This window comes from Rhineura floridana, chromosome 8 (genome assembly GCF_030035675.1).
Source record: "Rhineura floridana isolate rRhiFlo1 chromosome 8, rRhiFlo1.hap2, whole genome shotgun sequence".
Taxonomy (NCBI): domain Eukaryota; kingdom Metazoa; phylum Chordata; class Lepidosauria; order Squamata; family Rhineuridae; genus Rhineura; species Rhineura floridana.
In genome coordinates, this window is record NC_084487.1 from 60193802 (window position 1) to 60221395 (window position 27594).

General features: G+C 43.9%; 1 protein-coding gene across 8 annotated transcripts in view; it reads left to right on the forward strand.

Moving 5' to 3' along the window:
• Nucleotides 1-27594, forward strand: part of CEP290 (centrosomal protein 290) — a 126388-nt gene that overhangs the window by 42385 nt on the left and 56409 nt on the right. For 5 of the 8 annotated variants that reach the window (XM_061639608.1, XM_061639606.1, XM_061639612.1 and 2 more), the window contains 14 exons: nucleotides 114-206; nucleotides 9299-9383; nucleotides 9735-9877; nucleotides 10959-11123; nucleotides 11528-11677; nucleotides 12129-12244; nucleotides 13739-13841; nucleotides 14795-15025; nucleotides 15982-16155; nucleotides 16556-16667; nucleotides 17268-17473; nucleotides 18683-18834; nucleotides 26651-26762; nucleotides 26894-27349. In XM_061639608.1, coding sequence (XP_061495592.1) covers nucleotides 114-206; nucleotides 9299-9383; nucleotides 9735-9877; nucleotides 10959-11123; nucleotides 11528-11677; nucleotides 12129-12244; nucleotides 13739-13841; nucleotides 14795-15025; nucleotides 15982-16155; nucleotides 16556-16667; nucleotides 17268-17473; nucleotides 18683-18834; nucleotides 26651-26762; nucleotides 26894-27349 — 2298 coding nt within the window. The remainder of the gene's footprint in view (nucleotides 1-113; nucleotides 207-9298; nucleotides 9384-9734; nucleotides 9878-10958; nucleotides 11124-11527; nucleotides 11678-12128; nucleotides 12245-13738; nucleotides 13842-14794; nucleotides 15026-15981; nucleotides 16156-16555; nucleotides 16668-17267; nucleotides 17474-18682; nucleotides 18835-26650; nucleotides 26763-26893; nucleotides 27350-27594) is intronic. The other 3 variants (XM_061639611.1, XM_061639613.1, XM_061639610.1) reach the window with 2 other exon arrangements.

A 27594-nucleotide genomic window follows, 5' to 3' on the forward strand; every position in this document is an offset into this window, starting at 1 on the left:
ATTGTGACTGGTTAAGATATGCAACTACAAATAGTTGGATTCTGAGGAATATGTAATGTTGAAGCCTTTAGAAGTTAAAAATAGAAATGCATTAATTATTACTTGTTCTCTAGAATGAACAGATATTGAGAGACTTGTTCGCCAAGAATACACTGAATAAAAATGCAGAGCTAGAACTTGACAGATGCAGGAGCCAGGAATCTGAGGTAGTTCAAGGGTTTTTTCCCCCATGATAACATTGCAATAGACCATATTAAGAACCTGATAAGTATTTTTCCACAGGTAGCCTGCCATCAGATTGGGTAGTACTGCCATCTAGCGTCCGAAGGCAAGAATGCACTAGAGTTAAAACCTGGGGCTCGAGCCCCTCCCACTCCAGTCTTCATTCTTGCCTTCGTCCAAGGCAGATCGGAATTTAGACAGAGCGTAGCTAAGTCTTTATTTTCAACTCTCCTCCTTATCGCTTTACCTCTTTATTTCTTCGGGGTTTCCCCTGAGGCTCCACCAGCAGCAGCTGCTGCTTTCCCATTTAGCGGGGGCTCCGCGGCTGCGGTCCCCCCCCTCCCTTTTTCCGTTTGTTATTCAGCCTTCTGAGGCTCCATCAGCAGCGGCTGCTGCTCTCTCGTTTTTGCGGGGGCTCCGCGGCTGCGGTCCCCTCCCTCATTTTTTCCGTTTGTAATTCAGTCTTCTGAGGTTCCAACAGCAGCGGTTGCTGTTTTATCGTCTAGCGGGGGCTCCGCGACTGCGGTCTCCCCCCTCCTTATTTCCGTCTGTAATTCAGCCTCTACATAGGGAAGCTTGCGGCGGTAGCTCCCTCGTAGACACCCAGCCTGTTTTCTCCCTCAGGGATTACTTTTTTTTTTTTTTTTTTTTTCAATAATTTTTATTCAGATTTTCATAAAACATACAAGACAAAATCATAAAACATTCAAAGACAAAAAACAAAATCAAAAATAGTTAAACAAAAAGAAAAAAAGAAAAAAAAAAACAAAAATAAAAAATAAAGAGTAAAATATTGACTTCCCATTTGTCAAAGATCAAATCAGTTATAAGTCTATAATATATAACAATCCTGTCTCTTAAGTCATATTATAAAATCACTTTCCTCCAGTAGTTATCTTACTTAATCATCAAATCTCATAAACATTACTTAATTCTTTCCACAAAAAGTCAAAGAGAGGTTTCAATTCTTTAAGAAATATATCTATCAATTTTTTTTTCCAGATAAGCATATCGATTAATCCATCTCATTACTAATTATGATAATCTTATTGTCATAACCATAGTCAAAATAAACATTTCAATTAATCCATCACATCAGAATCTGTTAGGTTCAGTAATTTCAGTAGCCATTGTTCTATTATCTCTATTAGTTCCATTTTCCATCTTCCATCTTCAGTAGTCTTGTTAAGTCCAGTAATTTCAATATCCAATCTTCCATTATCAGTATTCCATAATAATCTTGCTGTCAAAGCCATAGTCATATAGTAAGAGTCTGATGGGAATTACCTCTATCCCAAATATTTTCTTGCCATCCATTCTGAATAGGTTGCTGAAATACTGCTGTAAAATCATATCTCTGTTCTTTTTTTCAAAATACACTGGGTCATCTCTTAAAAGTTTTTCCATTGTCACATGGCTGCAGTTAATTCCATAGATTTTCTCTATATTGGGCTCCATCACATCATTCCAGTCCAGAAGATTATCCATGCCATTGATAACTTTATCTCTAGAATCTTCATTAATTTCTTCAGAGATAACATTGAGTTCCAAACAATAGATTTTATTTCTAAAGTCCATAGACTCCAAATCTTGTTCCTGTTCCACGTTGGTTCCAATCTCCGGGATCTCCTCTCTCACAGGGACCCCTATTCCAGTCTCCAGGGTCTCCTCTCTCACAGGGACCCCTGTTCCAATCTCCGGGGTCTCCTCTCTCACAGGGACCCCTTCCAGGGTCACCTCTCTCACAGGGACCCTTATATCTTTAATCTCCTGCTTCATTTTACTCAATTCAATTTTCGTTATCTCAATCTCATCCATTATTTTCTGAAACATAGTTATTTCCAGATTTTCAGCCACTTTCTTAATTGCCATTTTAAAAGAAAAATATAGGAAAACCACTTCTTATTTCAGCAACAATTGGGTTAATACTCCAAACTTGGTGACATCACAGTATAAACAGAGCAGACAGCCTTATCTCTCCAATAGTTAAGTAAACAAAATGCAGTTCCCAGGATCGAAACAATTAATGGCAATCGTCAAGAAACAGATTCGTCAAAATAAAATAGACCAAAAAGAGAGTAGTCTCAAAACAGTATAATATTTTTCAAAATAAAAATCTGGAATAGAAATCCCTCTTCTGTGTATATCTTTAGAATGCAAATCCAGGACAGCTTTTTGCAACAAAAACAGAGATAAGCTATTAATTAGTGCGTAGCAGAGAGAAGTTATGGCTCCCCAGTGAGATGTCAAAAACCGATCAATCTGGCAAATCTCTTTTAAACAGCAACAATTTAAGTCAAGTAAAAGAAAAATATAGAAAGAAGGGTGCTTGCCTGTTAGTGCGTTCTCTCTTAGAAGATAAGATGAACGTTCGCTTTAACAGATAGAGCTTGCTGTTGAAAATCCGTCCCACCTTCGTCGGCTGGACCTCGTCCCATAAATTAATGAGATCTGGTCGTCCCAACAAAAATAGGCTTTGAGGTTAATCTCTTCGTTTCTCCCTACCCGGGAGAAGTTTAATCAGTCAAAAAAAAAAGAAAAAACTGACTGATATATCTGAATAAGCTTCTTTTGAGGCAGGAGCCCGTCTCAAAAGCAGGCACAGGCTAAGTCACCCTTCCCGGAAGTCTCCCTCAGGGATTACTGAAGCATCTTGTAGCACTCCCGTTTTCCCGCCAACCCCGATATTGCGGCCGCCATTGTTACTTATTTATTCAATTCTTTTACAGAGGCCCCTCAGCCCGGCTGTTCATTCAGCCCGGCTTGGGCTTAATTAGGCTTACTGATATCGCCTCTCTCGCCTGTTTTTTGGCACCCTCCGGTGGCATATCCTTCCAGCTGGCTCCCGGCCGTTTTCAAACCCTTCTAGGGCCTTAGTGAGAGGCTCCGATATCGCGGCCGCCATTTTGTTTCATTTTTTGCCGCTTTTTTCTTTTCCTAATATATTCACCTAATCAGTATTTCCCTCAGACACATCAAGTAGCCCTGTTGTGGGACTTGTGTAGTCTCCTGTTAACAAACTTATATTCACCTAATCAGTATTTCCTTCAGATACATCAAGTAGCCCTGTTATACCACACCTTCCCCATTGTGTGTGTGTATATTTGTAGGTGCACCTCCAGTAGCCCCGTTATACCACACCTTCCCCATTGTGTGTGTGTATATTTGTAGGTGCACCTCCAGTAGCCCTGTTATACCACACCTTCCCCATTGTGTGTGTGTATATTTGTAGGTGCACCTCCAGTAGCCCTGTTATACCACACCTTCCCCATTGTGTGTGTGTATATTTGTAGGTGCACCTCCAGTAGCCCCGTTATACCACACCTTCCCCATTGTGTGTGTGTATATTTGTAGGTGCACATCCAATTGACTTATGCTCCACCTTCGGCGGCGCATTATTAGTCTGTGCACCTTGGCGGTACCGCACCTTCCCCATTGAGTGCGTGTATCTAGCCCTGGCCACACTGCGATTGTTAAATAAGGCTTATCTTTTCTGGCACTGTAACTAGCTGTCTCGCACCTTCCCCATTGTGTGCGTGTACTTAGCTCATGGCCAAGTTGGCAGTGTAACTAGCGGTCTCGCACCTTCCCCATTGTGTGTGTGGACTTTGCTCGTGGCCAAAGTGGCAGCGTAACTAGCGGTCTCGCACCTTCCCCATTGTGTGCGTGTACTTAGCTTGGCGCCAACCTTACCCGAGTCGTTATTTTCCTCGTGCTGGGCGTACTTACTCCTGTCATACTGTCTCTAGTCTGTCCTATACTATTTCTACCTTAGCTCTGTTACTGCTCCTTCCCCATTGTGGGCGTTCATTCAGAGATTGACATGGCGGATTTGAACCCTGAGGTGACAATATCCCCTGAAGCAGGCCATCCATCACCACGCCAGCCAGCTAAACATAAACACGCCAAGGCAAAAGCAAAGACTAAACACCTGTCTGGTCGCCGGGCGCCCAAGAAGGCACGCTACATATCACCCTCGCTTCTGGAGAAACCTCACCATGCAGCCGTTCCTGCACTTTTCCAGTCTCCTTCTGAGTCATCAGAGGAAGAGTTTGAAGGATTCCCCAGTCAAGCTCCTCAAACTCCGCCTGGGCAGCCTCAAATTCCTCTTCAGGAACAGGCGCTACCATCTTCCACTCTTCCAGGGATACAGTTGACCCCTGTCTTCCTGCAACAACTACGAGAGCTGCTGGGGTGCCTATCCCAACCCCAGCCTTCTCTACATTTGTCTTCTCAGCCCGGAACCTCGCGACAGCCCAGCTCTGCGAGACACCCTGGTGACAATACTGATGCTCCGCTACCCTCTCCTAACCCATATGAGGTGGTCAGGGGTAGACTGGACGTAGAGCAATCTCAGACTGATGACTACATGAACGTTTTTCAGACTGACCTGGATGAATGGAGTGGGGAATCTGACCAGGAGGAGGAGATCTCCTATCGCCTATTTGACCCAGCGGATTTCTCTCATCTGTCACGTAGAGTCATGGACACTCTTGGCATTCAACCAGAACTTGTACAACCGGTTGTCCCTCCTGTCAAGGGTGCCAGAGTTCTCAAGTCCCCCAGATCAGTGCAGCACTTCATTCCCGTACCAGACCCCATTAAAAAACTGACCAGAGAAGAATGGGCCCGTCCCCTTCGTCCACGTCGTTCCTCATCCTTGGCCAACAAGCTCTATACCCTTGACCCGGAATTCATGTCCTTTCTGAACGTCCCGGGGGTGGACCAACCTACTTCCAATCTTGTATCCCGGTCTCTCCTCCCAAAGGAAGGCGAATCACTGTTCAAGGACCCCTATGAGAGGAGGCTTGACTTTGTCTTCCGTAAGATCCATGAGGCTTCCACTCACTCCATCCGGGCCTCTTCTACCGCCTCTATCTTCTCACGGGCTTCCATGATGTGGTTAGAGGATCTCCTTGACGACCCCAACCCGGATCCCGCCAAACTAAGGAAATATATCCTCAAGATACACAAGGCTGCTGCCTTTGTGGCCGACGCCACGTTAGACGCTTCCCATCACGGTGCACGCGCCCTTGCGGCCGAAATTGTAGCTCGTTGTACCCTATGGCTCCAACATTGGGATGCCGATTTGACTGCCAGAACCAACTTATCCTTAGCTCCATACTCGGGATCTATGCTCTTCGGCGAGGACGCACTCAAAGCAGTCCTTGTCGACCCCAAGGACAATCGTAAACCTGCACTAGCTACGGCCAAAAGAGACGACAGCAGACCCGTGCGACGGTTTACTCCTTACCGTTCCTTCCAACCCTTTCGGAGAGGACGACCTGGTGGACGAGGACGGGATACCAGGCTTACAAATTTCCGTCCCTCCAAGGCACCCTGGCCCAGACAACGCTCACAATACAGGGGCCAATACCAGAGCAGGCAGGCATATGGCAGAGGAACCCGTCAGTGCAGGCAGTTCTGACCCCATCCCCAGTGGAGGCAGACTCTCCTTCTTCTCCAGCATCTGGCTAAACTTGACAAACATCTCCTGGGTCAGACTTCTCTTCACCCAGGGCTACAATATAGAATTTTGGCGGACACCACCGGACAAATTTTGCATCTCCCCCATCTCCAGGGCACGCAAAAAGGTCATGCAGGACGCTCTACGACATCTACTAGAGATAGCCGCTATAGAGCCTGTTCCTCCATCCGAACGGCTACAAGGCGTGTACTCCGTCCTCTTTATGGTTCCCAAGCGAGACTCCTCATGGAGGGCGGTCTTAGACCTCAAGGGCCTCAACCGCTTCGTCAAGTACCGCCACTTCAAGATGGAATCTCTGGCGTCTATTGTAGAGGCTCTACAACAAGGGGACTTTATCGCATCCATCGACCTGAAGGACGCTTACTTACACATCCCAATTTGCCCGGGTCACAGACGGTTCCTGAGATTTGCACTAGGCCACCTCCATTTTCAATACCGGGACCTTCCATTCAGCCTCTCCTCGGCCCCCCGAGTCTTCACCAAAGTGATGGCCACCATGCTGGCGTATCTCCGCCTCCAGGGGGTCCATATTTATGCTTATCTCGACGACCTCCTCCTCCGAGCAGGCTCCCGGGACTTGGCCAACAGGCAGATCCAGTTCACCCTAGAGGCACTACACTCTCACGGCTGGCTGATCAATGCCGAAAAAAGTCATCTACAACCAACTCAGCGCCTCCAGCACTTAGGAGCAATACTGGACACATCCCTAGCCATGTTCTTTCTGTCCCCAGACGGTATTGCTTCCATCACAGCCATGGCAACCTTACTTCTACATCGCCCCACAGCAGATGTCATGTTTCTGGCCCAGTTTCTCGGGGCAATGATCTCCTCCATCCACATCGTTCCGTGGGCCCGACATCATTCCAGACCTTTACAATGGGCTCTCCTACGTTTTCAAGCGGACATCTCCAGGTCCAACCATCGCGTAATTCCGCTGGGCCAATCTCTGAAGCAATCATTCCGCTGGTGGGTATCCACAACTTCCCTCACCAAGGGGACACCATTTCGGGACCCAACCAGAGTCCTAATCACCACGGATGCCAGTCTGTCCGGCTGGGGAGCCCATTGCAACTCCACCTTTGTCCAAGGCGTGTGGTCAACCCAGGACCTAAGTCACAACATCAACTGGCTGGAGCTCAGAGCTGCTCATCTGGCTCTGAGACACTTCCAGCCACTATTCGCTCTACAACATGTCCTCATTCGGACGGACAATGTTTGAGTGAAATCTCACATCAACAGACAGGGGGGCACAAGGTCCAGGGCTCTGCAGGAGGAAACGACACGAATCTTCGACTGGGCCGAGTTCCACCTCCTGTCATTACGAGCAGAACACCTCAGCGGAACTCTAAATGTTACGGCCGATTGGCTCAGCAGGCAAAAGGTCCATCCGGGAGAATGGAAGCTTCATCCGGCTGTGTTCTCTCTCCTTCATCGGCAGTTCGGCCCTCTCTCGCTGGATCTCTTCGCCTCCAGCCACAACTGCCAACTGCCTCGTTACTTCTCAAGGTACCTAGAGCCAATGGCGGAAGCAGCGGATGCTCTGACGACACCATGGCCAGACGGGCTCCTGTATGCCTTCCCGCCTATATCCCTCATAGGCAGGACATTGACAAAACTCCAACTCGAACGGACACGGATTTTACTCATAGCACCTTATTGGCCTCGCAGACCCTGGTTCTCGGACCTCCTCTCGATGTCAATGGCGGATCCTTGGACCCTCCCAATCAGGCCGGATGTTCTCTCCCAAGGTCCAGTTTGGCATCCGGACCCGAACTGGCTCAGCCTGACAGCCTGGCTTTTGAGCGGAAACAGTTGAATACTGCTGGTCTTTCTCAAGGGGTCATAAACACCATTTTAGCGTCAAGGCGACCGTCAACTACTCGAATCTATCAGAGTACTTGGCGTGCCTTTTCTAGCTGGTGCACTTCTAAAGGTTTTTCAGCACCCCAAGCCACTGTACAGCACGTTCTACAGTTCCTATACAGAGGCATGACATTGGGACTCAGACCGAACACCCTGCGTAGACAGCCCTCCACCATCTCGTCAATTCTGTCTGTTTCTTCATCGGCAGCACCCCTGGGCACTCACCCGCTCATCAAACGCTTCTTAAGAGGAGCTACCCACCTCTCTCCAGCTGTACGTCACCATTTTCCATCCTGGAACCTCTCCAAAGTTTTGCAGGCATTACAGCGACCTCCATTTGAGCCTCTTGCCTCAGTGCCTCTAAGACTGTTGTCTTTTAAAGTCCTTTTCCTCGTGGCTATCACTTCCGCGAGGCGGATTTCAGAGTTACAGGCCTTGTCATCGGCCCGTCATCTCTGCGTATTCCATAAGGACTCTGTAGTCCTGAGGCTGGATCCATCGTTCTGTCCTAAGGTCAACTCAATCTTCCACAGTAGCCAGGACATTGTACTTCCATCCTTTTGTCCAAAGCCGGTCCATCCCCTCGAAAAGGCCTGGCATTCGCTGGATGTTAGGAGAACGCTCAAAGTTTACCTCTCTCGCACCCAGGACATTCGACAGACAGACGCATTATTTGTATCCTTCCATCCGAGATCTTTGGGAAAAAAGGTGTCCAAATCCACTTTGTCCTGTTGGCTTCGAGCCTGTATTTCTCTTGCATATCAGTCACTTAATTTGCCAGTGCCATCTAATATCACGGCTCATTCGACCAGGTCTGCTGCCACTACGGCGGCTTTCCTAACTAATGCTCCTCTTACAGACATATGCAGGGCGGCGGTATGGGCTACCCCTAACTCCTTTGTGAAGCATTATAAGATTGATCGCTATGCTTCAGCTGACGCCTCTTTCGGGAGACGTGTCCTGCAACACGTTATTTCTGATTTGTAACTCCCTAGGAATCCCTTTCTATTAGGGGGCTACGTTGGTACATCCCAATCTGATGGCAGGCTACCTGTGGAAAATGGTCCCTTGGACCCACCTGAAGGGTGATTTTCACAGGTACGCCTGCCATCACGTCCCTCCCTTGTGGGGGATTTCTGGGGAAATTCGTTCAGTATTTTGTATATAGTTCAACCTATATGTTTCGTGCTCTGTCTGATTTTCTTTAGTTAAAACCTATTCTCATGTTGCAAGTTCTATGATATTTGCTATGTGTATTTTCTTTGCTGCTGGGGCTTTTGCCCTTTGGTTACTTTCAGATTTACCACTTCGGACTCGTCATCATGAAGACTGGAGTGGGAGGGGCTCGAGCCCCAGGTTTTAACTCTAGTGCATTCTTGCCTTCGGACGCTAGATGGCAGTACTATCCAATCTGATGGCAGGCGTACCTGTGAAAATCACCCTTCAGGTGGGTCCAAGGGACCATTCTCCAAGAATGTAGTAATCTTTGCAAGCTACATGACAATAAATCTAGTGTTTGCCTCTACCCTTATTTTTTAAAAAATACCTCTGCTTTGTTTGAAATATATGAATGCAGTATGCTGCCATACATTGTTGGAAATGCATGTTATATATGTTTTATATCATTTAACATTTTTTGAATTCCTCTTCCTCTGTATTCTAATAAAAATGAACCTTTTAAAATATAGAAATCCATTTTTATGTTAATTCCTTTTTTGTTGGCAGAATAACTACCTTACCAAAGAATTAAAGGAACGAGAGAGAGACTTGGAACAAAACCGGGTTGTAATAGCTAAGTTTCAGTCCAAATGTAAGCTGAAATATAATTTAAGTCTATGATAAGGTTAATAAAGCAATGATTGATAATTCAGACAAAATCACATAATCTTTTTTAATTTTTAAATTTTGCAAACCTTGTAAAATCTACACTTGATTCAATTAGTTAAATGCATTGGCTTTAAAGAATCCATATTTGAAAATATTTTCTGAATGAATATTTTGAGTGAAAACTTGCTAAAATTCATTAATATTTCGTGTTAGAGTATGGATATTATAACTTGAAACCTTGCTGTAAGAAACGTCTATGAACTTCATGTCTATGAACTGTGCAGTTGTCCATTGAAAAGTGCCCAGAAGTGAACTAAAAATAATGTAATTGCAGTAAAAGAATTGGTACAAGAAAACAAACACTTGGAACAAGGCATGACAGAAATTCTGCAAGCCATAAAGGATATGCAGAAAGATCCAGGTGTGAAAGGTGGAGAAACTGCTCTAATCATTCCTAGTCTAGAACGATTAGTAAATGTAAGTCCTTTTTTCATGACTGGCTTGGCTTGGTTGAATCTGTTAATCCAACTTTAGTGGTATTTCATGTTGAACGCTTGCTTGCCTTATGTACCAAATGACATAGGTGTGAAAATATAAATGAAATGGTATTTTGGAGAAAAAAACTGTATCCTTCCTAAATACTCTGAAGAATGTTTTTAAAAGTAAGGATATCAATAATACAATTCTGCAGGTGCTCACAAACTCTTACTGAAATCTTAAGAAGAATTTTGCTTCCTTCCTATTTAATTGCCGTTTAGTGGGGTTGTCTCTAATTACGAGGCAGGTTGTTTTAAAGAATATGGTCTGCACTAGTAAGCATATCCCAGGGACGCCTCTCTTGAGCCAGCGTTTCTTGTCCCTCTTCAGTGACATTGTCTGAAGAGCCAATCCTGGCTGGCTTTCCCCCTCCCCTTGTCAGGCAAGATGGAAGAAAGAAAATGCAGACAGAGTAAATAGTTGCTGAGTTTGAGCCTGGCCCTGCTGCAGTCTGCCCTGTGGAAATCTGAGCTGACCATACTGTGCAAAGTAATCAATCTGCTGTAACACAGTGGCTAAGAAACTGAGCTGTGAATTGGACACTCCCTGTTTTGAATATTTCCTTTTCCATGCTCTAAAGCACTTTATAAATTATGTGGTAGTAGAATTAACAGTTGCAAAATATTTTTGCCATACAATTCCCATAAGGGTCATGCTTCTGCAATATTCCTTTCAACAGCAATTTTCTTCATCATGCAATGTATTTCACTTTTGATATTGCCAGATTTATTACTCAGCTTCATACAATTTTAACTGAGCTTACCATATATTTGTTAGTGGAGAAGTCTAGACAATTGGTAGAACACACGTTGTGCATGCAAAAAGTTCCAGGCTCAATCCATGGTGTCTACATGTAGGGCCAGGGAAGACTCTAGTTGGAAACCATGGAGAACTACTGCCAGTCATTATGGCCTAATATTGTAAAAGGTATATTCAAAGCCTGAAAAGTCATAGGGATATAGGATACTGTATCTCTGTGGAAAGTATTAATTTTCTTTTATGGTGAATCACCTGTTGGTAGGCGATTGAATTAAAGAGTGCGGAAGGAACCTTTGATGCCAGCTTACACTTAAAGACTCAAGTTGACCAACTGACAGGACGAAATGAAGAATTACGGAAAGAACTGAGAGAAGCTCGGAAAGAGGCAGTGCATTTTTCTAATCAGCTCACTAAAGCAAATGCGAAGGTATATAGGTTACTTTGGCAAACAGAAGTAGCCTTGATCGCACAAAACAAAGTACATATAGGTTTCTGTCCAGAGCTGCTCCTACTTATGATGTAAACTGTGGTCGATGGAGCTCCATATGCACAGCTGGACCCACTGGAAGAGTGCTGTGTGGGTGTGTGGGATCATGGCTGACCCAGATAATAATGCTGTAAGCTCTGCACCCCCCCCCCATAGCTGCTCTTTAGAACTTCTCTGCAAGCTGCTTTTAAAAATGTGTGGAGCTTCAAAATAATTTTGGTGTAGTAGGCTGTCTGAAAGGTCTTTCCAACTGGACCGTAATAATGATATAGGTGGTTAGCACTTTTAAAGTTTTTCAATGATGTGATTATTTGTCCTTATTAGAGCTTACTTATATTTTACAGGTTGTCAGTTTAGAAAATGAGATTCATTTGCTGCAACAATCAGAAGATGCCAGTATAGTATTCAAAGCAGTAAATCTTCCAGATGGGATGGCTCCATCTAGTGTGAACATAATTAATTCGCAGAATGAATATTTAGTGTACCTTTTGCAGGTAAATACTTTTACTGAGTAGTGGATGTATCTTAACATTTGTTTATCTCTGTCAATTCTGTTTTATCTATATCACTGTATAGAACATGGTGGATAAAAAGCCATGCAACATTGACCTGATCAATGGTTTTTAAATTCAGATTTAATTTTTAAAAACTAGTTACAAGAAACCAAAATTTAAAGGATGGTTTCACTTAAAAACATGTAAGGAAAAACAAAAAGTAAATAAATAAAGGGGAAAATCCTGTTTGCTTATATCATGTAATCGTGAAGTTTATATTTATGGTGAAAAATTATATTACATTTTGCATATATAATGGTCTACATGTACTTTAGCTGGGAAACTTTTTCTATAAGCCCATAGCTTTAAGAAGGCATATGATGTTCTGTAACGTTAAAATTGGAACTGTGGTTGAGATGTGTCATGCATTTAATATGAAGTTTATAATTAGGCACTGGAAAATAAAGAGCAGCTGCTGAAGAAATTAGAAGAAGCATTAGAAGAATATAAAAGAAAAGTTGCAGTTATCCGCCACCAGCAAGGTTTGCTGTATAAAGAATATCAAAGGTATAATTATTGCTCCTGAGAACCTTTTCTCCCTGGAAGATAATCCATCAAGAGGATCATCATTGCCACCTAGAGTCCAAAGGCAGGAACTGAGCCAGGAGTATTCTATCCAGGCATGTAAGAAGCATATGTCTGGTGGTAAATGAGCAAGACCACTTATAGCTCGCTGTGGGCTGTAAAGAGCAGGTCAGATATCAGACTCTCTAACAAGCGGGAACAGAGTGTTTCCCCAGCACAGGTCTGAAACCAACTGAGTGTATTAAGGAAGCCTGGACCAAGTACTCAATGAGAAGGCTACCTCCATGAAAGAAGCCTGTTCAAGAGTTAGAGACCACTTCATTTATTTGGGATGGCATTTGTATGCCACCACATAAAGTTCTCTATGTGAATTACAATAAATAAGAAAATAACGTAAACACAAAATAAGGCATGAAACCATAAAATCAAACCCTACATAAATAACAAAGCATTATGCAAGCATGTATTCTGGTGGGCCTCTTGCTGTCTTCATCTTGATGCAGTGATGGAGGAAAGTCGTGTGAAGGTGGATCTAGGGATCAGTCATCAGAATCATATGATAGAGTAGACCTCCCATCCTGAGGAGCAGAGAGTGGTGCTTCTTTCCTCCAGAAGTCTCTTGGAGGGCATAGTTGCTTCATTGATTTCCTTCTGTGGTGTCTGTCTTAAACTCTTTGAACCCTACCTCTGACCAGAAAGGTTGAATAGGGGTTTGGGATTTGTCCATTTTGTTTGTTTTAAAATGTTCTAAAATGCGAGTTAAAAGTACAGAATATGTTTAAAACACAGATAACGTAAAGATAACATTTCATAAAATGGCACCAAAAATAGCATGAGTCCCAACAAAATTAATAGTGAGACTGAAACCAGGCTGAGTATGTGGTCTTATCCAGATGCCTTTCTAAAAATGCTTCCTGCCATATGCCTGAAGGCCATAAGGGAGAGGGTGAGATGAGCCTCCCTAAGGAAGGAGTTTGAGAGCCTCTGTGCAGCTACTGGGAAGGCTCTTTTCCTAGTCCTGATGAGGTGGACTGTTAGGATAGATTTAACATGTTAGGTGTTCCATGAATAGTGCTCTTCACTAGATGTACATGTGCTTTATGAAGCTGCTGAATTTAGGAATCTATAGAAAATGAGATTTTAAGCTGGCCAGAAAACTTTGTTATGCAAATGTTAATAAACAAACATTTATTTAAAAAATACTTTTATTAATTAAAGATTATTGTTCTACCAATTTCACTAGTATCATATAATGCCTATATTCAGCTGTTCTCTGCCTTGTCAACAGTGCTAAGGTGCTCTATCCAAAATCTTTTCCCTCATCAGTTAATCGTTTTTTGACAAACAGCATGTAAGTCTTTTGACCTCAACTTTCACTGTTAGGTTTCCACCTAGCACAATATGATACAAATGTTGCAGTAATGTGTTTTACAAACCATTGCAAATAAGGCTCTAAATATGTACTTTTTGTTTTAGTGAACAGGAACACTGGCAAGCTGCTGGTGAAAAAATACAAGAAGAAAAGAGAAAGTTGGAATATCAAAGGGAGCAAGACGATGTAAAAATAAAGGAATATCATGTAAGTATTGCTTCCGTTTTCACTCACAGATGTAGTGGCTTTAGTGCATATCAAAACAGCATGCCTGTAAGAAGTAAGACATTTAAAGGGTTAAGAAGGTGAGAATAACTTGTAAAGAATTTAATTTTATGCCATACTGGAGAATGTTTATGGCAAAAGATTCTTCTTGTGTGTCCTTAATTTTGGAAAACCTGTCAGTGGCAGGAAAGCAGAGTGTCCTAGCTCAGAATGAATGAATGCCATTCATTGTTCAATCCAGTAGTGGTCTCTCTCTCCACTATTAGAAATCTACTTAGGTTGTACTTTGTTTCTGGATATACTGTAAATAATGGCCTGGTTCAGACATAATGAGAAACCTGCATTGCCAGAGGAGGAGACTGAACACTTCTGCTTTTAATCAAACCATAGTTCTGGTGATGTCTGAAAAAGAAAATCATAGAAGAGAGACATTTTTCTTCTTCGTTAAATAAGGGGAAGTCTCTATTTGTTCTTAAATGAATCTTAAGAAATTGTAGTTTGAGCTGATCCATTTTTCTGTTTCAGTTGCTCATAAAGTGAAACTGTAGGTGTTCATTGGCTTAAGTACTAAGAATGGCAAGTTCTATTTCCACAACAAGGCTTTCCCACCTCCTCCCTAGCGTAGTCCCTTTCACCTCCTGAATACATGTTTCTAAAGGTTAGACGAACTTTAAGAATTGTGTAGGATGTGGCAGGCATTTTAAGGGGAGAGGGGAAATCAATGGAAAAGCAAGGGTTTGGTCTCCGATTTGCAGTGATGACCTTCACCCCCATGTCACATCTCGTGCTTTTCAGGGAGTGCACAGGACTACGAGGAGGTAAGAGAGGCCCATTGCTTGAATAGAACTCTGTTTCTGCTAGATCAAAGTCACAGACTCTGAATAAAATACATGGTAATACTTACATTGCCAGTAACATTTGAAAACTTCCAACAGAATTTATTAGATGCACTGGAAAAGAATAGTGATGACTCTAAACGGCTGTTTGCTGACTATAGTAGAAAGATAACTGTTCTGAGAGTAAATGAAAGATCAATGACGAGGCAGTACACAACTTTGCTTGAAATGGAGAGGCATCTTCGAAAAGAGAACGAGAAAATGAAGGCTGAGTTAATATCCATGGAGGCTGCAGTTGGAGAAAAGATTGGCCGCTTGCAAAGGTTCAAGGTATGTTTTATATAACATGCTGGCCCTACTCATATGACACTTGCGTACAAGACACTTGGGTGTTTGAAACAGGAGGGGGGCTGTATTGCTGGAACTGTGGCCAACATCACATTCCCAGGAAGCATCGGCTGCCTCTGCGACATTTAAAAAGGAACCCCATGTGCTATTAGCTCCTTGACTATAAGAGCCCCATGTGATTCATACTCATATTCCATTCAGATCCTGATTGTGTAGAGCCCCTACATTCATAGTCTGTTTGTCAGACCGTATCTCCTTATATGAACCTGCCCGGGCCCTGAGATCTTCAGGAGAGACTCTTCTCACGATCTCAACACCTTCACAAGTGCGACTGGTGGGGACATGAGATAGGGCCTTTTTGGTGGCTGCCCCTAGGCTCTGGAACTCCCTCCCTAGGGAGGCAAGAATGGTCTTCTCTGTGCAGTCCTTCCACCAACAGCTAAAGACTTTTCTTCCGGCAGGCCTTTGGAACTGAAGGCTTTAAGGGTAGTGACTGAAGAGGATGCTGTATGTTATTGTTTTACTTGTATGCTCCTAAACTGGGTTGCAGTATTTTAAGTGTATATCTAATTGGTTTTAACATCTTAATAGTTTAATCCTGTTTTAATGCTGATTTTATATGTTTATATGTTTTATATTTTTATAGGTTCTTAATGATACGTACTTATTTTTATCTGGAAGCCGCCTTGAGTTCCAGTTTGGAAAAAGGGCGGCATATAAATAATAATAATAATAATAATAGTCTTTACTCAGGATTTAAAATGTAATCTTTGCAAAATCCAGGCTGTAATTACACTTTTCAACTTATACCATAACTATTCTCGCAGTACAGCTTAGCTTCAATATTCCTGGTAATCTGCTATGATATTTTTGAATGCACTTCGAGTGTTCATACTTTTTAGAATGCCATATAAACAATTTCTTCCTTCTCCATTTAGGAAATGGCAACCTTCAAGATAACAGCATTGCAAAAAGTGTTGGATGACAGCGTACCACTAAATGATCTAGAAGTGGCTAATAAACAATATAACGAGTTAACCGCTAAATACAGAGATATGCTACAGAAGGATAATATGCTTGTTCAAAGGACAACTGATTTGGAGCACTTGGAGGTAATACTAGTGGTACTGTGTTACTTTGAGATTAGATTAATTATCTATATCTCTCAATCTCATTTTTAGATTGGCAGTCACGATTCAGCAGGAAATTCAGCTTCTTAATATGTTTGCAAGATTTGGAAGGAGAAGCATTTTCTCCCTTCCTCCCCAATTACTATTACAGACCACTAGCACTTTTACAATAGAAACAGAGAGGTCGGTACACGTAGGTGTCATTTCCATAGTACAGCCTTATGAAAGCTATTGGCCCTTTAACGTAGAAGACAGTGCCATGTGGACAGATCCCTTTCTTGTGGTTGATTTTTAAATGTTCTGTCTCTGCTTGAGCAAAGCAATATAGTCATTCAAGAACTGTTTTAACATTGTTTTTGTAACATCATATCTTGCCATACAGCGTGAAAATGCATCCCTGAAAGAACAGATTGAGTCTTTAAACAAGGAACTGGAAATTACAAAAGAGAAACTTCATACAGTTGAACAAGCTTGGGAACAAACAGCAAAACTGGGTGAGCACATTGTGTATGATTATTTTATGGCAATGGGTTGATGCCTTTTATAGTTTCTCTGTAAACCTAGTATTTTAAAATCTAGAATTGAATTTCCTTTTAAAATACTTAAATTAACAAGAGTAAGCCTTGAATTCAAAGCTTGGTAAGAGTGTTAAATGGCACCCACACGCTGGCCTAGATTTTAAAAAAAAAAAATTAAAAGGGAGAAGGATGTTGATCTAAGTACATCCCAAAAGGCATCTGTGATCATTTGTAACAACTTCCCCTGTTTATTAAATTGCCTTACCTGCGAAGAGAACTTGTCTAGTGTATTAGAAATAGACTCAGTGAGATTTCCTGTCCTGATTCTGTCAAAGCCTGAAAAGGGCTATCTAGTTCCTGTGATGAAAAAGAGAGGTGATAATAGCTGAACCAGTTAAAGGCCAATTAAAAATGAAAATCCAGTTTCTTAACTATGCAAAATAAGATGCTTTAAATATTTTGGAAAAATTCAATATTTTTACCTCTTTGTTCCATAATGCAGCTTTTATATTGATTTCTTTTTGAAAGGTGGGGGTCTGTAACTAAAACTTTGTGTTGTATTATGTTGATCTGTAGGGGGAGACAGTGCTACAGACAAGGCCACCAAAGCCATAACCAATAGTGAGATTGTTTCTATTTCTAAGAAAATTACTATGCTGGAAATGAAAGAACTAAATGAAAGGCAAAGGGCAGAACACTCTCAGCGAATGTACGAACACTTACGGGACACATTAAAACAAGTGGAAGAACGTAACTTTGAACTGGAAACAAAGTTTGCTGAGGTTGGCTGCTGAGCTATGATTACATAATTTGCTTGAAGTGTATGAGAATGCATTAGAATAGTGTTCTCTTTAATTATTTCTGTATTGTTTTAAAAATTAATTTTCTAGTGCTGGATGCTTTTAGAGATATTGCAGTACTTGAGAGAGATTGCTGAGTAAAGCAGAAAGTATAAGGTTGACAAATTCCTAACTCCTAGCATTAACTGACTTTGTCTATTGCAGCTTTCTGGCCAACTCACACATCACATTAAATTGTAGTTAGAAATAAACTACAGTTTCATGTGAATGCACAGACATACTGGTCTATGCCGCTGACAAGTTCTTGCACTGTTTCCTCTCATCTCCCTAGCTCCTGCCGGGAAACTGTGACATCTGAATCTGGGCTTGTTTGTTTCCCACAAACCATGAGCAGTAAGCTAAGAATTCTTGGTTACTGCTTGTAGCTTCTTTGGAGAGAAGCAGATCACAAGCCTGGGTTTGGATGTCACAACAAGTCAAACCCTGGCTTGTTTTTCAGTGGTTGTGGGGGCAGGCATGAAAGGAGAGGAGACAGCAGAGCAGGAACTTCAGCATGCACCCAGGGCATTCACATTAAGTTACAGTTTGTGCTTAGGATCTGGATAATGCACTGAATTGTGCTGCCACGCTAAAGGTCCATTTCCTATATTGTGCAGAACGAACCTCCTGATAAGATGGCATCTGCAGGAGACCCTCACCTGCATGTATCATGTATTTTACTAAACCCTTTAGCAGCTTAATTCAGTGTATCCAGTGAGGTTGATTATTGCATACATAATCCTTAGCTGAATAGGCTGTTATATGGAAAAAGTGGTGTTGTGAAGTGAAAACTGACATTAATTCTTGAGGCACTTGTACTAATATAATGGTGTCCAATCTTTTTGGTGGTTCCAAGGTATGTGATTGTGTGTACTGTAGTTAGTGTATATAGGGCTCCTGTATCTTGAAGGAGTTTTGCCTTTAGTCTAATCGTAAGTCAGAGCAGGCAGAAATTCAGGACTGGAAAGTCATGCTGGGCTCCTACACCATAGTCAGGTGTGTATTTCCTGAGCCTTTGTAATCCTGTCCAGGAGTGCCATAAACTTCTGATGATGCGGGTTGGCCACCCATGCACAAAGAGGCTGCTTAGTGTTGGCTGAAAAACATCGGGTTCAAATTCTGAATATATTTACCCAAACTGCTATGTCTTAGCTTACAAAGATCAACCTTGAAGCACAGAAGGTGGAACAGTCCTTGCGAGATGAACTGTCAACCAGTGTGAGTAAAGCAGTTAGTGAGGCAGATAGATGTCGAATTATGGATCTGGAGAAAAGTGAAACAGAGCTCAAGATTGAAGTATCAAAGTAAGTTCAAAAGTGTCTGTGTTACTCTGGTTTCAGCCCAAAGTGGGAGGGAATGGAAGGGAGCATGCTTGCAAATGTCTCTTGTGTTTCTGTCTCAGAAGCTAGTCCTATAGAACCCCTACACATGCATGTGCACGCTGATCATGGGAGCCTTTTAAAGGGAAAATTTTGGAAAATTACACTGGTATAATGTTTTCACTTTAAAAACCAACCATTCCTTATCTTCAAGCTGCTTTGTGAACCTGGGGAAGCTTAAGGAGTAGTGAGAGGACTTTGGGGAAGATTCTATAAAGGAAACTTTGAATTTTCCATAAGAGGACTGCCATCAAGCGGGTTATAGCTCCACCTATCGTCCGAAGGCAAGAATGTTCTGAAGTCAAGACTAGGGGCGTCAGGCCCCTCCCACTCTCCAGTTCATTCTTGCCTTCGTACCGAACAAGTTTGAGATTATTGATAGCGTAGCTTCTAGATAAGTTTTTTGTGTATTTGTGTGACGGGGTGGAAGGTTTTTGTGTGTGTAGTCCTGTGCGTTTCCTTCCCCCTGTATTGTCTCATACTGTATTGTTTAAATCTGTCTGATTTATTATTCCTGGGGAATTTCTTTGGGGGGTTCTCCCTTGCCCGTGTTTTTCCCCAGCAGCTACCCTAACGGCTCTTAGGGAGACCGCAGCTGCGGTTCTCTCTTTGCCTCCGGCGGACGCAGCTTTAATACCAGGAGCTTGCGGCTGCAGCTTCCTGCTCTGCTCCGCCGCTTCTTTCGTACATTTGCGGCTTACCACCTACCCCAGGAGCCTGCGGCTGCAACTCTTTTAGTTTTCAGTCCCTTGGTTTGTTGGGTTGCCACCTTCCCTGTTACTGCCACGACATTTTCCTTCGAGACGGAGGAGCCTGCGGCTGCGGCTCTCCGTCCTTACCTTTTAGCGGCTTTTATTAGTTGTGCTGCTGCGCCCCCCCCGATCCGTTCCGCGGCTTTTAAAAACTCGCCGTGACAATCTATAGGAGTCTGAGGCTGCGGCTTATTCACAGTTTATGGAGATTTCACTGGCCGTCCTGCCTCCTTGACAAAATCTCGCCTTCCTAGCTTTTAAAGCCGCGATTGCGTTTCTCAGCCCCGCAGCTGTTGAACGCATTTGAGACTGTTCTATCACATTTATTTGTCTAGTCAGTCTCTTTTCAGCTCGCTGCTGCTCCTCAGTGCCCGCCATTGCTCCTTCCCTGTCTTTTCACCATTTTTGATTGGATTTCTTTACCGCTCTTTTCACGGGCACCATTTTGTCTGTCCCTCCTTTCCCACCTTTTCTGTTTAGCCTATGCAGCACTAAAAAGGGGGTTTAGCTTACATGGGCTGTGGATAGCAGAGCCAGAGGCTTCAAGTCAGCTCCCAGAGCGCGACATGTGTTGCAGATAGGATCCTATAGTTCCACACAGGTTCCTCTACTAAACCTGCTACTGCTGCTGCCTCTTGCAACTATTTGTCCTTGGCGCATTCTCATCTGTGGCTGTCTCATCAAGGCTGTTTTAACTGTACATTCTGCCCCATCTGTAGCCGTGTACCAGGCTGTTTGAACTGTACATTCTGCCCCATTTGTGGCCGTGTACTAAGGCTGTTGCTACTGTACAAAAGCTGTTTCAACTGTGCATTCTGCCCCATCCGTGGCCGTGTACCAAGGCTGTTAATTCTGTACATTCTGCCCCATCCGTGGCCGTGTACTTCGCCATCTGAGCCGGTGCATTCTGCCCCATCCGTGGCCGTGTACTGAGCCTATTGGGTCTGTACATTCTGCCCCATCTGTGGCTGTGTACTGAACCCCTCGAGAATATATGATGGCAGAACAGCCAGCGACAGCTCAGTCAACCAAGCCTAAACAATCAAAGGCAACCAAGCACAAGCACATCAAAGCGGTTGCCAAGATTAAGCATATATCCAGCCACAGCACAGCCAAGCGGGCACACTACATTTCTGTACCGGTTTCTGAGGAGGCTGGCCAGGAACCATTAACAAATCTGTTTAATTCTCCGACCGCATCCTCCGAGGAGGACTTTGCTGGGTTTCCTGACCAACCAGCAGCCAGCTGTCCTCCTCCCATATTGCCTCCGAGAGCTCATTCCTCTTCTCAGCCTACTGAACCGTCCATCTCAGTACCTTTGCAAGCACAATCATCTTCCACACCAGGCATGCAGCTGTCTCAGGAGTTCATATCACAACTACAGGACATGGTGTCGTTCTTCTCTCAAACACAGACACATGCACAAGTCACTACCGTGCCTCAGTGGAGTGTTTGCAGACAACCTGATGATCTGGGCCGCTATGTTCACAATGAGGCAGGCCCATCATGTTCTCCAAACCCTTTTGACATTGCCAGGGGCAGATTTGTCGATGACGGCTCTTGTGGGGAGGATGCCATGCAAGCCGAAGGTGACGACTGGAGTGACCAGTCGGAGCAAGAGGAGGATACATCCTATCGTCTGTTTGATACCTCCGATTATCAGCCCCTTGATCGCAGAGTATTGAACACCCTTGGCCTACAATCTACACCACCTGTAGCTGCCACTCCCATAATTAAAGGGGCCAGAGTCCTGAAATCCCCCATACCAGTGGAGCACTACCTTCCTGTGCCAGATCCTATTGCTAAGCTGGCCAAGGACGAATGGTCTCACCCTTTACAAACACGCCGTTTCAACTCCCTTGCTGACAAGCTTTACTCCTTGGCTCCGGAGTTTACTAGCAAACTGGCCGTCCCTGGCATAGACGAGCCAATCTCCAGTCTAGTTTCTAGCTCCCTTTTGCCGTGGGAAGGAGATTCACATTTGAAGGACACCACTGAGCGGAGGCTGGACTTCGCCTTACGCAAAAACCATGAGGCCACAGCTTTCTCCATGCGAGCTTCTGCATCGGCTTCCATCTTTTCCAGGGCAGCGATGATGTGGTTGGATGACCTCTTAGATGATCCTAATCCTGATCCTGTCTCTCTGAGGAGGTCACTGGTCAAATTACGCAAGACGGCGGCGTTTGTGGCTGATGCCACCTTGGACGCAAATCAGTTGGAAGCAAGAGCTATGGCAGCTCAGATAGTAGGTCGGCGGACCCTGTGGCTTAGGCACTGGCAAGCGGACTCTACAGCTAGGGTCAACTTGTCAAGGACACCTTATTCGGGCTCACTACTCTTTGGCGAGGAAGCCCTAAAGGCAGTACTTGTTGACCCCAAGGAGGCTCAGAAGCCTGTTTTGGCCACTGTCAGGAACGTTGATCGCAGGCCATTCAGACGTTTCACCTCATACCGTATGACCCAGCCCTTTCGAGGAGCGTGGCCCTGGGGACGAGGCCGTGTTTTCCGATCCAATGATTTCCGTTCCTCAAGGGGAGTCTGTAACAGACGCTTCCCAGGCAGAGCTCAGTATCAGGGATGCAGAGGTGCCTCAACGTCTTCACTCCATTACAGAAAGCCTTCACGAAGGAGACTTCCTGGCTTCTATCGACCTAAAGGAAGCGTATCTCCATGTGCCCATTTGCATAGCCCACAGGAAATTCCTTTGGTTTGCCTTCGGCCCCCAGCATTATCAATATCGAGTGATGCCGTTCGGTCTCTCGTCTGTCCCAAGAGTATTTAACAAGGTGCTACTCATACTAGTGGCTTACCTCCGGCTTCAAGGGGTGCACATCTACCCCTACTTGGACGATCTTTTAATACATGCGAGTTCAAGGGAGCTGGCTCATCGACATATAAAGCTCACGCTCCATGTCTTTCAGACCTACGGCTGGCTTGTCAATTTCGAGAAAAGCCACCTACAACCAACCCAATGCCTACAACATCTAGGGGCGATGTTAGACACCTGGCAGGAGACGGTGTTCCTGTCTCCAGACCGCATAACTGCTATCATAGACATCGCGACATCTCTCATGAGTCACGCAAATGCAGATGTCATGCTTTTAGCCAGGGATCTCGGAATGTTGGTATCCACCATCTATATTGTGCCATGGGCTCGAGCTCATACTCGCAGCCTTCAGTGGGCGCTGTTGCCGTTTCAGCAGAACATTGCCAGCTCAAATCATCAAATTATTCCCTTGAGCCACGCACTACATCTTTCATTCTGCTGGTGGACCAGGGTTCAACATCTCACCCACGGCACTCCGTTCAGAGAACCCCGCAGGACTGTTATCACCACAGATGCCAGTCTCCTCGGCTGGGGAGCCCACTGCAACTCCCAGTTCGTTCAGGGGGTCTGGACCGCAGTAGAGCAGACTCAGACCATCAATTGGCTAGAGCTGAAGGCTGTCCACTTAGCTCTGCTTCATTTTCAGTCTCTGTTCCCTTGGACCATGTTCTCATTCGAACGGACAACACATGTGCGAAATCACATTTAAACAGACAGGGGGGAACCAGGTCCCGTTCTTTGCAGAACCTAGCTTACCTCATCTTTGACTGGGCAGAACAACATCTACAATCCTTGAAAGCGGAACATCTCAGAGGAATTTGGAATGTGACAGCAGACTGGCTCAGCAGACAAGAAGTCTTTCCAGGAGAATGGAAACTTCATCCGACCATTTTCCATCTTCTCCAGTGTCGGTTCGGCATCTTCTCAGTCGACTTGTTCGCCTCCAGTTGAAATTGCCAGCTACCCAGGTACTTCGCACGATACCTGGACACGACAGTGGAAGTGGTGGATGCTCTGTCACTACCGTGGCCGGATGGCCTTTTGTACGCCTTCCCTCCCATACCACTCTTAGCCAGAACCTTGAGGAAGGTGCAGCGCGAGAGGGCACAGCGGGTTCTGATAGCACCATATTGGCCCCGTCGACCGTGGTTCTCGGATCTCCTTGCAATGTTGGTGACGGACCCTTGGACACTCCCAGTTAGGCCAGACCTCCTATCTCAGGGCCCAGTATGGCATCAGGACCCCACTTGGCTCTACCTAACAGCGTGACTTTTGAACGGGGACATTTGAAATCGGCTGGCCTGTCTGACGCTGTTATTGACATTATCTTGGCCTCGAGAAGACCATCTACCACTCGTATATATCAACATACTTGGGTGGCATTCTCCAGGTGGTGTCAGTCCCAGCACCTTGATCCTTCCCAGGCCACAGTACAACAGGTGCTGCAATATCTTCATAGGGGCCTCATGATGGGGCTTAGACCCAACACCTTACGTGCGTCCACTTTGTTGTCCATTCTCTCAGTGTCCTCCACTGGTGCCCCTATTGCCTCGCACCCGTTCATCAAACGTTTCCTGAGGGGAACCGCTCTACGTTCACTGGCTGTAGTCCATCGCTTTCCCTCATGGAGTTTGTCGAAGGTCCTGCAGGCTTTACAACGCTCTCCGTTCGAACCCCTTAGAACTGTGACTCTACGTCTGTTGTCGTTCAAGGTCTTGTTCCTGATCGCGATCACTTCTGCGAGACTAGTTTCGGAACTGGGAGCACTGTCATCTGCCCGCCATCTCTGTGTCTTCCACAAAGACTCTGTTGTGCTGAAGACTGATCCGTCCTTCCGTCCCAAGGTCAATTCAGTTTTCCACTGCAACCAGGACATTGTTCTTCATTTTGCCCGAATCCTACCCATCCTCTCGAGAAGGCTTGGCATTTGTTGGATGTTCGGAGGGCTCTCAAGACCTACCTATCTAGGACCCAGGATATACGACGAACTGAGTCTTTGTTTGTATCCTTTCATCCACGTTCTATGGGGCATAAAGTAGCTAATTCCACCTTATCCCGCTGGTTGCGCGCATGTATTGCCTTAGCTTATGAGGCCCTTAAGCTTCCAGTTCCAGCTAGCATATCAGCTCATTCCACTAGGTCAGCGGCCACTACGGCTGCTTTTGCCACCAATGCTCCTGTTGCTGATATCTGCAGAGCTGCTGTTTGGTCTACCCCACACTCATTTATAAGGCATTATAAAATAGATCGTTATGCCTCTGCCGATGCCTCTTTTGGCAGACGAGTGTTGCAACAGGTTCTTAATGATGATTAGGATGTGGGTGGTCCCTCCCTGTTCTGGGCTGCTTTGGTACATCCCGCTTGATGGCAGTCCTCCTATGGAAAATGGACCATTGGTCTCACCTGAAGGGTGATTTTCATAGGAGGACTGCCATCACGACCCTCCCAGTTGGAGGATACCTGGATGCCTAGATATTTTGGGGATTGTTTCATATATTCCTGTTACGCTATTATATTATATCTTAATTTATTAGTGAAGTCAAGACAGCTATTACTGTTATTTCGCTATGTTAGAGTCATACTATTATAAATATTGCTATTGTGTTATGTTCTTGCTGGTAGGCCCGTTGGCCTTTTTTCCTGCATTTTTAGATCTCTTCTTGGACTCGCTGCGAATGAACTGGAGAGTGGGAGGGGCCTGACGCCCCTAGTCTTGACTTCAGAACATTCTTTCCTTCAGACGATAGGTGGAGCTATATCCTGCTTGATGGCAGTCCTCCTATGAAAATCACCCTTCAGGTGAGACCAATGGTCCAATTCGTGTACACGTGCTACTCTCTGGAATCAGGCTTCAGTTTTATTGATTTAGACGTTTGTATGCCACCCTTCAGACAGCTTTATGATAAAATAGTCGAAAGAATAATTATATACAAACACTACAAAAATAATATAGGTAAAGCAGCAATGAAAACAAACCAATACGATTTATTGGAATGAAACCTATGTGTAGAAGCAGCAATAAATAACCACCTGTGTCAAACATATTGGTCTGGATTATATGTAATGTGAAATAATGGGTTAGTGCTATGTGGATGAGCCTCAGGGAGTCAAAGTGAAGTGTCTGGCTCATATGCTCTCTTCTTGTCCCATGTAGCCAGAAGACTTTTGTCAAGCTACAGTTCAATTTTAAAGAATCTTTGCTTAGCCGAGTGTTACATTCAAATGTTTAAACAATGGTTAATGTAACAATCCAGTGTCATAATCCATAGTTTGAAGTTGGCTTGTTATGAATTGGACCTGGTTCAAATGTAATGCTAAATGAAGAGTCTTTAAAAGTGAAACTTAACTCAGCAGAGGTTCTCCTCACCAGACCCATAGGAAGATATGGAGGGGGAATGTGCAAGCCAGATGCTTTCCTCAGGCTCATTGAGGCTTGTCCACATAGCTTTAAACCATGGTTTGTTGCATGTGAAGATGGCCAGTATGTGATGGGCTACAACTTAATGTAAACCATGTTCCTTTTTGGCATCAAACTTAATTAGTGTAGTGTGACACAACTCTGTCATGTGCCATTATGGGTGGACCTAAAAATAGTGCTTTTGTGGCAGTGCTATAGCTTTTAACCATGTTCTCCACCTGTAAGAAGTCTTCAGGCATCTAGAAGCAAACTGCTTTTTCAACTGCTAGACATTTTTTTTTCTCTGCACTGGGCCTTAAATATGCAGCAATTGAATTCAAGATACATCCTTAAAATACTGTTTTTAATATTTGTTGAAAATAGATAAACCCTGCTGTTCCAATACATTTGCATTACTTACAACAATTAAAAACAAAACAATTCCACAAGAGAAATAATGAGCATAAAAATGGAAACAAGCTTCACAGATAAAAGAGGATCTATCACATAAAAATAATCTGTCTGGAAGACAAATGCTTGCTGGAACATGAAAGATTTTTAACCAGTTTGAGGGAAAAATGCATCTCTTGGGTACTACAATGTTTTGTATCCTCCACCCAGTTTATTCCAGCAAATGTATTTCAACTAGGTTATCTGTAAGAGACCTTAATCTTGTGACCTAATAAATGCTGTTATCCTTGCATTATAACTAATTAAAGAGCTATTTTTTCCATTTTTGTCAATATTTTTCACTTATTTTGTTAGGTTAAGGGAACTTTCTGATATTGCCAGGATGCAAGTTGATGCTTTGGAGAATCGCCAGCAATCCAGAGAGAAAGAGGTAGAATCGCTTAGAATGCAAATTTTGGACTATCAGGTATGGGCCATCACTGCTTAGATGCATAACCATTGGCTTCAGTGGCAACGATAATAGGTCCAATTCCTTAAATGTGCTTTGCAAGCCTATTTGATTATATGTATTTTTATTTTATCTTATTTGACATTTAGGCACAATCAGATGAAAAAACACTTATTGCAAAATTACATCACCATATTGTGGCCCTTCAGGTTAGTGAGGCTACTACTGTAGCCAAATTAGAAGCTACTACATCAAAACTTCAGAAGACGGAGGTTACTAATATGCGCCTAGAGCAAAAATTGGATGATAAGGAGCAATCACTGTATTATGCACGACTCGAGGGGAGGAATAGAGCCAAGCATCTACGTCAGACTGTTCAGTCGCTACGAAGGCAATTTAGTGGTGCATTGCCCCTGGCTCAACAGGAGAAGTTCTCCAAAACTATGATTCAGCTTCAGAATGACAAACTTAAAACTATGGATGAGGTCCAGTGTGCTCAGCAAGAGCGTCGAAATGCAGAGAACAGAGCCCTGGAGTTGGAGATGAAATTAAAAGGATTAGAAGAGCTAACAGCCTCATTAAAAGATAAAAGAGGAGCCCAAAAGGTTTGAGATGTAACACTTTAAATATAGCTTTGACAATGCTGTTTTTATGCAGCTCTAGATGACCCCTGACTCAGACAAAGTTTTGGGGTTGATTTGATTTTTCATTTTCACTGTCTTGGTTAGGCCAGGAGGCAAGTGCCTGTCTTTATTTGTCCTTTCTGTTTGGTTAACAATACAGGGTTACACAAGCTTCTCGCTTTTCTGGTTCTGTTATTTTCATTAAGAATGAATTCAAAGATGAGCCT